Genomic DNA, 13,454 nt, shown 5'->3' with positions numbered 1-13,454 from the left:
TCAGCTAGCAACATATCCCGGTTGTGAAGTGAGACGTGCTCGGGGCGTATTCTTGGTTTTGGGCACAATGCACTGCATAAGCGTTGCAGGATTTCACTTGCAGCTGTTTCTTCTGCCTGAGGTTGCCTGTAAGAGATTGCTTGCAGCAATAAGGCCGCCTTGGTATGCCTACAATTTTTGTTATTTTTGTTTATTCTTTATTTGATGTATATTTTGATGTTTGTGTGCAATAAAGTATTTCTTTTTCCTCTTCTACTTCTTCTTTTTTATACTGGTATAAGTTGGGTCTGAAACTGCAATCTCACATGGTAAGTGATGATACAGTCTAAGATTTAACGGGCTAACCGGATAAGGGTATCGCAGAAATATTAAACCCGGGGTATGGGTTTAATATAACTGGGGTCAATCGGTTACTAATCGGTTTCTACACCATCCCGTACCGGTCCCGGCACGCTAAACTGCGTAAATGTCGGTAGACCAGAGAAATTAAGAAATGATAAATTCTAAGTGGCCGGGAATCAAATCCGGATCTCCCACTTAAAATCACAGCGCTCACCATGGAAATCGTCCTGTCGTCCATCGTCCAGTGGAGTAATCTATCTATATATATAAAAGAGAAAGTGTGTGGGTATGTTCCGTATAGGATCCGAAACGGCTGGACCGATTTCAATGAAACTTTCAGGGAATCTCTGGATTGACCTGGCGAGTAATCCTGTAAAGTTTGGTGACGATCGGAACACTCCTATTTTTGAACTGTCAAATACAGCTTTTATTTACTATGATGATATTCTATTGTTGGGTGTACATGGGTAGATAATGATCTTCATCCGCTCGAGAAGAGAATAGAAGAGAATGAATACGGAGAGAAATAAATGATTTAATATATTATGAGACTTAAATTAAAAATTTAATGATGTAAGTTTATTGTTTAAATAAAATAAAGCAAAATCTAGCAAGGCGAAGCGGGCTGGGTACGCTAGTACTAAATAAAACAATCCAAAATGTAGAGGTAATTATATTATTTCATTAATGACTGAGTATATAGCTAATATTTTATTTTGAGTAATAACTATACAGGTGAGCGGTAATATCCCCGAGGGTAGGGCTTCGACTTCACTTTCGGGGGGGTCGGGGAATTCGAATCTCAACATCTCTAAGTTATGTGCATTTTAAGCAATTAAAATCTCACTTGCTTAAACCTTGCTTAAAGGTATGTGAAGTCCACCAATCCGCACTGGGCTAGCGTGGTGGACCTTAACCTCATTCATCATTGTAGGAGGAAACCCGTGCCCTGTAGTGGACTGGTAATGGGTTGATATGATGACTATACAGGTGTAGCTGTCGGGGTAACTCCAGTGAATTGCATAAGAACAAGTTCGTATGTCACTATTGTGCCTGCAATCTGAAAAGAAAACGATAAAACCATGAAATTTATTTTGGGTTAAAATAGCAAAATTTGAATAATGTGTGTCGGCAATAAAGACTTCAAACAAACAAACAAATTTATTAAATCAGTTTTTGGACGAATATTTTCTTTTGTCTTTACATAATGCGACATCAAAGACCATTCTTTATTTTTACATGGATATTCTAAAGGCTCATATCACCACAAAGCATTAGTGGAAACGGGCACAAAGTTTTGTAGCCTAGCTATGACCTCGCTCACGGCTTTGCTAAAAAGCACATCTGCAGTGGAAAACTAGCCTTAAGATAAAAAATTAGGGGCGAAGAAGGTTTAACTGAACACTGAACGAATATTCACATTTAAAAATGGCGTTATACGGCCGCCATATTGTTTTTTTTTTTCTTGGAATGATGTTAAAATTTTAAAGAAGCCTCCTAAACCTAATACTGCCTTTAGGAGTTATGATAAAGCAAATAATCTAACATGCCTAGATAATTGCACAATGGGGCTGTCATTAAAATAATACCACTTTAAGTATTGCCTCTGAAAACAGCAATCCTTTTTTGGCAGTTGTGTTAAAATTAAATTATTATTAACTTACTGCTAAAACGATTCCACGCTTCACTTTGAAGAATTGAAGACCCGTCAGCGCTACTGTTTCGCCGTGAATCTGTTCTATAAATCTTTGAACCTGAAAACCAAATATGAAGTGCTTCAGAACCTTATATTATTTTTATAAAGTCAAAGTCAAAGTTAAAGTCAAATATTTCTTCATTCAAATAGGCACTTTTGTTGCGTTAATTATATACAAAATGCGTACATAGCAGTGAGTAGTGATGGCGATAACTACATTCGTAAACTTAAATATAAAGCTACGAGGGTTCCAAACGCGCCCTGGTCTAAGAAGCCCACAAAAAACTTAGCCGGTTGTTCTTTTTGTTATCACCATGTCACATTGTCATTTTAAAATATTTAGGAAGCAACCTGGTTAGAGCAATTGTTTACACCTAAGCTTATGCTCAGTATAAAGGATAAAGGATAAATGGATGAATGATAAAGGATAATGATGATAAAGGATGATAAAGGATGGAAAGGATAATGGAAAACCAGTAAAAAGGATAAAGGATAAACTTTATACTATAATAGGACTCTTCTTTCGCTTATTACAAACTTTGAACTTTTTTAGAGACATCCCCAAGATATCAACCGGTAATTTATTGTAAAATTATATACGATTTATTTTAAATGAATCGCTTATTTTGTGTAGTGCTAATGCACTGCAAGTATATATAACTTTAACGAATTTTGTCTTTCCCAAATTTCCGTACCACCGTACAAGGTATAACTGACTATGTATGTAATTTTTTTTAAAGTATTTATTTACATCCGATTGCCGTCTTGTTTTCTTTTTTTAATTTTCTCTTTATCCATATTGTTAATAGATCTGAACGCAGCAACTGAGACCAGCATAAAAGATGTTTTTTTAAAAGGCAGCCATTTTGATTATTTTTTGTTAACAGTAACAGTAATGGAATTACACAACTCTGTGAAAATTTCAACCCTAGCTATTGCGGTTCATGAGATGCAATCCGCAGACTTGAGACTAGCGAATAGACAGACGGACGGACAGCGGAGACTCAGTAATACCACATTATGAAGAAGATTTATGGCAGTTCAACGCTTTTAATCTATAGATAACATCGCTACTCTGTATGGAAGCTATCGGTGAATGCCTCTGCATGGAAATAAATAAATATACTACAAAAATGCACACATCGCCACCTAGCCCCAAATAAGCGTAACTTGTGTGAATAGTAAAGATGACTGATGAATATTTTTACGAATTATATACATAAATACTTATAATATAAAAATAAAGACCCTGACACTAAAACATGTTCATCACACAAAAATGTTTCTAGTTGTGGGAATCGAACCCACAGCCTTGGACTAAGAAAGCAGGCTAACTGCACAATGCGCCAATCGGCAGTCAACCAATAAACCAAGCATGGCACGGGTAGCAGAGACCGGGTGCTATCAGTGCATTTATTCGCGCGATGCGAATGTCGCTAGGAGAGCACGCTAGGCTAAAATTGAATATCAAAATCATATAAACCCATTACCGAGTACGGGTCTCGGAAAAGGCCCGTAGTCCACTACGCTGGCCAAGTGCGGATTGGTGGACTTCTTACGCCTTTAAGAAGATTATGGGGGACTCTGAGGTATACAAGTTTCCTCCCACTGTTTTTCTTCAACGTTAAAGCTACTGATATTTTAATAGTTTAAATGAAATGAAAAAAGGCAGGTTGAATAATAATTAGTTTCAATTAATTAATTGAACATTATTCCGTTTGAAATATCCATTACAGGCGGCTACGTTAAAACTGGTTTTATATATCAGTTAGTTAATACGTCAGCATAAACTTTACCTTTATAGATTATAAAGAAATATAATTAAACTCATAACAGTTTCTAATACTATTTCAAACATATATATATATATATATATATATATATAACAAACAAAATCGAATACAATAGATGTTATGCATTGAATTGAGAAATATCGCACTCTAGGGACTGACCCTCTTCCAAAGATAAATTGAAAACGCGATGTTGAAATACAATAAGTAATATTTATAACAATGATGTTACATATTGGGTATTGTAACGAAGTAGTGAACCCGGCAGACGTCGTCCTGTGCCATATTGATGGCCAACTGGCGCAGCGACCCTGCTTGCCGAGTCCTAGGCCGTGGGTTCGATTCCCACAACTGGAAAATGTTTGTGTAATGAACGTGATTGTTTTTCAGTGTCTGGGTGTTTATCTGTATATTAAATGTAGTTATGTGTATTATATCCCTAAAAACATTCAACAGCTATCTTAGTGCCCATTACACAAGCTACAATTATTTTGGGGCTAGGTGGCAATGTATTGTCGTAGTGTATTATATTTATATTTTCATTATTCAATAAGATATTTTGTACCAAATTAAAGCAGCGCTATCCATTGGTCGCGGCTTAATTATGTTTCCAAACCAAGCAGGAATCCATTGAAATATAAAGAGAAAGTTTTATACAAATCGGCTATGCCTTTTAGGATGAGAAACGTGAATAAACACAGAAACACATGTACGAAAAATAATACATTATTTGTAGCCGAATCACGAAATACTGTGCTTATGTATATTTTGCAAAAATATTAAATCAAAAGATGCATATTTATTTTTCCATACAAACTAATCCAAAACATTTTAAGTAAATACTTATTACTATCTTATAATAAAGGACTACGTAATCGATAAAAAAGCTTGGGTTTGAATGATTGCTCTCACCAGGTTGATCTTCTAATAATTTAAAATGACATTGTGAGATGGTGATAACAAAAAAAAACACCCGGCTAAGTTTGTTGTGGGCTTCTTCTTAGACCAGGACGCGTTTGGAACCCTCGTAGCTTTGTTTTAAGTTTACCAATATGGTTATCGCCATCCTCTCACTACCGTTTAATACTCATGTAATGTACGCATCAAAAGTGCCACCTATGGGCCTACTTGAATAAAGATATTTTTGACTTTGACTTTACTCTATTGAAGATTAAAAACCGACACACGCATAGTACCTACACTACGCAACGCGAACATTTATAATAGATTAAATAAGTGTCAAAAGTCACTTGATCTTAATGATTGCATGTGGTACTAGCGCTGTATCTGATTTATTTTTTGTAAAAACTATGGCAGTGGTTTGTTTACCCAAAAACTATTAGCGTTTCAGTTTCAGAGATAAGCCCTAGAGTAAGTTAATAATTTGCCCCTAAATATAATAAAGATATGACAGATTCATGCAACCATATTACATTTGTAGCGCCTCAAAAATAAACGTAGCATAATATAAGAATAGTAATGTTTTTCACGCGCCCTCTAAAAGTTAGGACGTACGTAGTCCAATACTCTGGCTAAGTTTAGATTAGTAAACCTCACTCGCTTTGGAGAACATTATGGAGAACTCTCAGGCATGCAGGTTTTCTTACGATTTTTGACTTCACCGTGATATTTAAATACTTAAAACGCACATAACTCCGAAAAAGAGATCCGGGATCGAGCTCGAAACCTCCGAAGGGGCGGCCGTAGTTCTAGACACTGGGCTATTAACACAGTCCTCATGAGGGTTTTACTATAATTTATTCAATACTAGCGTACCCAGCCCGCTTCGCCGGGCTAGATTTTGCTTTATTTTATTTAAACAATAAACTTACATCATTAAATTTTTAATTTGTCTCACAATATATTAAATCATTTATTTCTCTCCATATTCATTCTCTTCTATTCTCTTCTCGATTAAGATCATTATCTACACCCATTATTTTCTCGAAGATCATTATCTACACCCTTGTACACCCAACAATAGAATATCATCATAGTAAATAAAAGCTGTATTTGACAGTTTGACAGTTTAAAAATAGGAGTGCTCCGATCACCAAACTTTACAGGATTACTCGCCAGGTCAATTCGGAGATTCCCTGAAAGTTTCATTGAAATCGGTCCAGCCGTTTCGGAGCCTATACGGAACATAAGCACACATTTTCTCTTTTATATATGTAGATAGATAAGATATTACCCACCTCAATGCAATAAACTGTAGATGGTACTTCATATAGAGTGTACGCTGGCTCCCTACTAGCCGTGTGAACTCGCGACGCTATCAGAGAGAAGATTGTTGACCTTAGGAGCAGGAATACTAAGGAATACGTGTAATACAAAGCGTGTTCATACCCGTAGAACAATCTGTGAATTAAAAAATTGGACGTATATTAATTCCAAACTTTTAGTTCGTATCTTGTTCTTAAGTTTATAATGTTTTTCTTTAGTTTTGTCTCATCAGTCTATAAACTTCCCACTGCTCGGAACAGTCAGTGCATCGACAAATCACGCTGCAGTTCAAGGTTTTCGAGTTAAACGATGATTATCACAAGTGATAACGACTAAGATGCAAAGATGCAAAGATGCAAAGAGAAGATGCAAAGTGATAACGACTAAGTCACCTGGACTTAGTCGTTATCACTTTGCATCTTTCGAGATATCCATCGGCACAATGTCATGAACATTTTTTTTTTAAACTTTTTATTAATTAAATAACAATTACGTAAATCAAATTATGGTTAACGAAACTCTCTTGCAGTTAGTACGTGGCAACGACTAAAAAAATGGTTAAGACATTTTTTTCTTTTTGGGTAACTTGTACTAAATTATGTTTTAAGTCATAAATTTTTTTCTAATATATATTTATTACGAAAATCTGATAAAAATATCAAGTATTGGTAATAAATGGAAATCTAAATTTTAGAATTGGTGGGATTTGAACTCTATGCTTTTATTAATCCAAGGTCATTTAAGATACGACAGCATTTGCGAATACTTTGACATTCTTTAAACGACTTTCAAAAGTGCACAGTTCACATCATGATATATTTTTATGGACAATAAGACTCTTGACACATTATTAGAGAGGTAGGACAACTGAAATAATTGAAGGAAACTTAATATTAATATTCAAAACTGTCTACCTTTTGTCAGGTTCCCTGCAAGGTGGCGTCGCTTTGATCCCGTTCCTGTAAAGAAAAAAAGTTTTTTTTTTTTTAAGAGCTACAACGCCGCTAGGTAACGTGCTCACTAACCATAGACTAAAACTTTTGTAGTAACTAGTTACTAGTAGTCTATGGTTTGTAAGCACGTTAACTTAACTTGTTAAAATACATTTAAACAAGTTAAGTTATTTAACCTTAAAGCCTTTATTAGCTCTTTGGTAACATTATTAATAAGAATGTATTATAATAGATATAAAAAAAAACTTTTTCAGAGCTCCTTATGACGAAGCTCGTCCCGGGGAAGCGAATATATATATAAAGCGAATCGCGCTATGCTTGTTTCTGCCGCCAAGTAGAATTGTTGCAATGCTGTGTTCCAGTCTTAAGGACATGGTTGCCAGTGTTATTACAGGCAAATGAGGCTTAAAACCTAGGCCTCAGGTTGATGGACACAGACGGCACGTTGCAGGATCTGTTCCTTGGAAGCCTTGCGAAGTATTGTTTGTTTATAGTTGATGGTTTTCATCTCAGTCAGATGGGACAAATTTACTTGCGTCAATTATAATGAAAAAAACAAATCACTACTAAGAAATACATTTTGTATAGCTAAGTATATAATTAGGAACGGCTTTATTTAAAAGCTAATATAACCTCTCTGATAACCCGGAAATATATCAGTTTATTGATCATACACAATGAGCGTGCGGTTTGATGTTACCCAAACGTTCAATATCTTGGCATTGTATTTTTTATTACGGTAGCAGAATCTGACCTACGCCACTAAAAGTAAAAATGAATTCCCAATTTCACCCGAGTATGACCGCTGAGTGATCCTTTGCCTTCTTATGATATAATAAAAAATATAACTCATTTATTTCGTCTCTTACACTTTGCGGCACTTTGTCGGTAGGGTGGTAACTAGCCACGGCCGAAGCCTCCCACCAGACCTGACCAGAGAAAATTCAGAAATTATTCATTCCCAAATCGCCCTTGGACCTCCCACTTAAATTCACAGCGTTCACCGATGAGCCAGGGAGGTCGTCAAAAAAATGATCGAGAAATAAGTAAGACAAGAAATAAATGATTTTTAATGATGATGATGATGATAAATATGACCCGAGCTAGAAATCGAGGCCAGGACCTCACACCATACCCCAGGGAGTTCTCCAGAACTTTTTACTTACGAAAGCGTATGCAAGAGTTGTAAACAGATGAAGAACAGATTGTTTGCGAAGGAGATGAATATGACGCCGCCGATTACTTCGTCCACTCGTCTGACTAAACTGGTAGCCCTATTGTAATCTTCGCGAATTGTTCTCCAAAATGATGATGGTACATTCTGAAATAAGACACTATATTATTTCGAATGCTCTATGGTGCTTTATGTATTTTAATCTCGGACTTTTTTAAATCTACAAAAGACCAGCATGGGCAGGAGGCAATAATATCGCCACTGATCCCGGGGGAAAGGATAAAAAAATATCTTCTCCCGCATCTTTATCAAATCTCAGAGCACCGGCGCACAAGTGGAAATAATATCCAAATAATATGCGTAATAACAAACGGGGGTGAACTTCTCATATTGTTCCAGTGCTTTAGCAGGATGAAACGTTAATTATATCCCTTGATAGGGGATATAATCGGAGGATATAACTTTTGTCACCTGCGAACCTGTGAACGTGGATTAAAAAGATCGCGTATATATATTTTTTCTTCTGAATAGATTCTAATGGAGCTTCCTAATGGTGAAATTAATATTAAAAATCGGTTCGGTAGTTGTAAAGTTACAAATTAACAAAGAAACATACAATTAATGTTTCCTCTGAATAATATTTGTACATTTAAAAGAAATCCGCCTGGACCGAAACTAGTCCATATTTTTATATAGCACTAAAAATTTATTGACTATGTTTAAAAATTGATAAAAATTCATGTTGTCCCTAGTACCTTGTACCGTGTAAGGTTAGCGAAGTGATCCTTCTGTATATTCTGCTAGTTCTTAACAATCTAAATGGTACGATCCCAAAGAGGGTAGCAAATAAATATTTACATCTGGAAAACTAGTGACGCTAACTATAATTAAATATTGTACAGAAGCATTCGTTACTTTGCAGAATTATATGATGTACAATGAACGTCAAAACTTAATTTGCTATAATCCGCGAAAGTGCTTAGACTAAGCAATTTCTCGGATTTGTTGTAAAGTCAAAATGCCTTGGGGATTCTCCAATGTCGGAGCGAAACATGCATCAAAAGATCTGTTGAGTGTGGATTATAATCATTGAATAAATTATAAATTTACCTGCGGGTTGAATGTACATTGCAAAATATATTATTATGAAACAGTTAAATAGGTCGAGGGTAGGTTTATAAGCGTATTACATTATGAAGAAGATTTATATTGTACCTATACTAGCAGAAACGCGCGTCTTAGTCTGCGAATGAGTCGACTTAAAAAATTGTCGATGTTGTCGCGGACTGTTTTATAGAACTTTAAAGAAACAACAATTCCGACAGTTCTGATGTATTTACTTCATACTTCCGTCGTTTGGCGTAACGTTTACCGTTCACGCATCGCACGCACCAGAATCTCTCGAAAAGGATATTTTTTGCATTTTTCATTAATGATAGTAGCCATTGGTCGTAGCGTGATGTTGTATAGCCATAATTGTTACTACCAATCCAAAAAAAATAATAAAAATCTAAAAAGCATATACTGCGATTAGCGCGTTCAACCAAACAAAATTGAAAAGCTTTATAAATATTTCAATTATGCCTATTCAAAAAACCACGTCAATCTAAAACTCCGTTGCGCTGATTTTGACAGACAAATGCGGAAAAAAATGTTATCCTGTAGAAGCTGTTTTCTTTTCCGGGAAAAAAGAAAGAAGCATATGAGCTATTTCAGACTATATCGTAGGTATCTCTAACATATTTTAGCCAAATCGGTTCATTCGTCGTGGCGTTAAAGCGTAACAAACATCCATCCATCTATCCATTCATATATACATCCATCCATCCATACATCTATTCTCACAAATTTCCGACAATATTCATCAGATCTTCATTAAAATTTGACAATACATCACACTGTCAATTATCAAAATCGGTGCAAATTTAACGGAGATATGAAGTAAAATTTATAAAAATTTTCATCCCATTTCCCGAAGGAAGCTTATTGTTTATCGGGATAAAAAGTATCCTATATGTTGACCCGGGGTATCAGCTACCACTATACTAAATTTTATTTAAATCCGTTCAGTAGTTTTCACGTGATGCCCGCACAGACAGACACAGACAGACAGACAAAAATTAAATAAAAATCAGTTTTGGACTCAGTATCGATTATAAAGTAACCCCCGATTAAAGTTTTCAAAATATATAAAATGTACAGAAATCTTCCAGTTACAGTTTTATTATAAGTATAGATATGATTTCACCTTTCCTCTAGTTGCCGCGATCTTTTTATTAACTTGTTCAAGCCTTGAAGTAAGATAAAAACTGATGCAAATTACGAACACATCAGTAAAATTCCAGTTGAAAGTGCATTGTAAGTTCAGAAACTGAAACAAAATAAACCGAATTTATTCAGCACATTATCTGGATACGCAAGAAGACGGGCGATTGGTGCAATGGGCAGCTACCCTGCCTTCTGAGTCCAAGGCAGTGGGTTAGATTCCCACACCGGGTAAAATTGTTTGTGTAATGAACATGAATATTTTGTGGTTTAAGGTCTTTATTTCTCAAAAGAATTACAAAAAATTCGCTTAGTTGAGAAAACATTAAACTTAAACTAAAACATGTTGTGAGCGTACACTATAGAAGGTGCATATAAATCTATAAACTGTAATCTATAAAGCATAACTTGGTGCAGCTAAAATAAAATGTTCGTAGAAAAGGGTAGTTTCACAAATATTTTTAAGTATTTATCTGTATAGTAAAATCATTAAAATATTTATCAGTCGTCTGAGTACCCTTAACACAAGCTACGCTTACTTTGGGGCTAGATGGCGATGTGTGTATTGTCCTTGTATATTTATTTAGTTGGTTGGTTTAACTTCGAGAGATATTAACAAATAATACTACAAGCTGATAGTGATTGTAGGTATAGCCCGTAGCAGATATTTAAAATAGTCAAGTGGTGATAGCGCAGTGGGTAGAAGCTCGACTTCACTTTACGGGGGCCGAGTTCGAATCCCAGCACGCGCGCTAAGTTATGTGCAGTTTGAATAATTAAAAATATCACATGCTTCGACGATGAAGGAAAACATCGTGAGGAAATCTGCATGTCTGAGAGTTAGTTCATAGGGAGGTATGTGGAGTCCACCAATCCGCACTGGGCCAGTGCGGTGGACTACGGCCTTAACCCCTTCTCATTGTGGGGGGAAACCCGTGCACTGTAGTGGGTCGGTAATGAGGTGATATAATAATACTAGCTTATTGTGATTGTATAACCCTTAACATGGTTTATGAAATGCTTTACTATCTAGTCTAAGATCCTTGTTATTTTACATAGAAGTAACACGGAGTTAAAAACAGCTTATCAAGTATCGGGCAAACTATGCTTAAGACGATAAGACTTAAGACTTAAGGCTATATGCAAATACACAGTGGCTTCTAGTACTACGATAGGTAAACAACATAAAATAAAATTTTTTGATATGCATTGAATCTCTCAGGTTGATATTATAATGCCTCAATTTTAAAGAAACCTGAAAAAAATTCAGTTTAATGACACACAAAGATAATATTTTTATCCTTATTCTAATAGCGTTAGTGGTTTAACAACATTCAAAAACATTCCTGGTTGTCAAACAGCTCCAAAACTGTAAAAATACTACTTAGTAGTATTTTTACAGTTTTTTATATAAAATATTAACTTTGTTTGTCATTAAACTGAATTTTTTTAAATAAAAAAATAACAACCGGCTAAGTTTATTGTGGACTTCTTCTTAGACCAGGGCGCGCTTGGCGTAGCTTTAGTTTTATGTTGACGAATTTAGTTTCCGCCATCAACTCAATGCTATGTCACATTTGAAATGTAATGTACGCATCAAAAGTGCCATCAATGTGATGTGAATAACAAAATATTTGACGTTGATTAAAGCTTTGGTAGGTTTCACGAAAACAAGGTATAGGTTGTTAAATTTGTTTTTTTAAAGAAATAATTCTCTAAAAACCTTAACTTACTTCTGCTGCAGTCGGAAAGTAAATACCTGTGTTAGAACTCCAAGAGCTTCGCTGTAGTCTATAATGACATCAATCCACGAATAACTGTTGGTTATGAATTTTCGGTATATATTATCTGGTTCGCAGTCTGCTGCCAAAACGAAACCGGCTAAGTGCGATAAAGTATATTCCACTGAAAAGTAATATTGTTTGATAAATCTTTTATAATAAACACACATTCAAGTCGAAATTTCTCTTTTGGGGCATTCTCTTTATTATAGATACTATAAATATCACGTAACCCTTGTTTTTTATGTTTTGTCTGTCTGTTGGCTAGCAACATGCGAATACTACTGAATGAAATCAAATGAAACTTGATTTAATTTGAGTTGACACTACGATGTAGGACATAGACTACTTTAAATTCCAAAATTTAGGTCGATTTTACATCACAGCTTCGTCAACAGATTTTAATAGTTTTTGTTTTAAACTGGAATGGTTTAATTCAAATTCAAAAATTATTTTTCCATGTAGACCTTATGACAGGCACTTATGAAGCGTTCATACATTTAACATGTTACACTAATGTTCGTGATGGTGATAAATGCATTTGTTAACTTAAGACTAAAGCTAGTAGGGTTCCAAACGCGCCCCGGTCTAAGAAGAGCCTACAGCAAACTTAGCCAGGTTTTTAGTTTTTTGTTAGCACCATCTCACTGTCTAGTTAATGATGAGAGCTATGAAGTTATAGCAATTCATACACAAATTTTTTTATCGTACATGTAATCCTTAATATTATAATAGGATTTTTCTATAGGCTTACGTTTTATATAAACTTTGAACTTATTGAGAGACATCTCAAGGATTTCATCTGGTAATTTGTTATAAAAAAAAATATATAATTATCAGTTAAATTGTGACTTAATATGTTTAAATCTAATCAATAAGACTTGGATTAACTTTGGTTACTCCGCGCAACCGACTAATATGAGATGCTGTACAAGCCCACCCATTATTTGCAGTCACTTGTGACAGGTTATGGTGATAAACTGGGTGAGATGAAACGTTAATTAGTTTCCGGGACGGTCATTTGCGATTGACAATATTTCAGTGATAGGAAGGTTTCAAATGCGGGTGATTGAAGATCCGAGTGCAAGAATAGATAAATAATTATTCGTTTTTTGTAATATTTCAAAAAAGTTGCTATGGTTATGAACATTACTATCTTTATTATCTGCCATCATGCCATATTTTACGATTAAAAATGGTTTTATTATGTAAGAACAAATAAGTAAA

At 35.1% G+C, this 13,454-nt stretch overlaps 1 protein-coding gene across 1 annotated transcript in view; it reads right to left on the bottom strand.

Annotated features, from left to right (window-relative positions):
• Positions 1–1,324: 1,324 nt before the first annotated feature.
• The window catches only part of LOC120637550, a 30,372-nt gene continuing 18,242 nt past the window's right edge, over positions 1,325–13,454 (bottom strand). The window contains exons 14-20 of the mRNA XM_039909375.1: positions 12,206–12,351; positions 10,430–10,552; positions 8,174–8,328; positions 6,969–7,013; positions 6,027–6,189; positions 2,007–2,096; positions 1,325–1,402 (exon numbers count right to left, since the gene is read on the bottom strand). Of these exons, the coding sequence (XP_039765309.1) occupies positions 1,325–1,402; positions 2,007–2,096; positions 6,027–6,189; positions 6,969–7,013; positions 8,174–8,328; positions 10,430–10,552; positions 12,206–12,351 (800 nt within the window). The remainder of the gene's footprint in view (positions 1,403–2,006; positions 2,097–6,026; positions 6,190–6,968; positions 7,014–8,173; positions 8,329–10,429; positions 10,553–12,205; positions 12,352–13,454) is intronic.

This window comes from Pararge aegeria, chromosome 4 (genome assembly GCF_905163445.1).
Source record: "Pararge aegeria chromosome 4, ilParAegt1.1, whole genome shotgun sequence".
NCBI lineage: Eukaryota > Metazoa > Arthropoda > Insecta > Lepidoptera > Nymphalidae > Pararge > Pararge aegeria.
The sequence above is the reverse complement of the archived record's forward strand: the minus strand, read 5'-3'. Positions and strand labels throughout refer to the sequence as shown.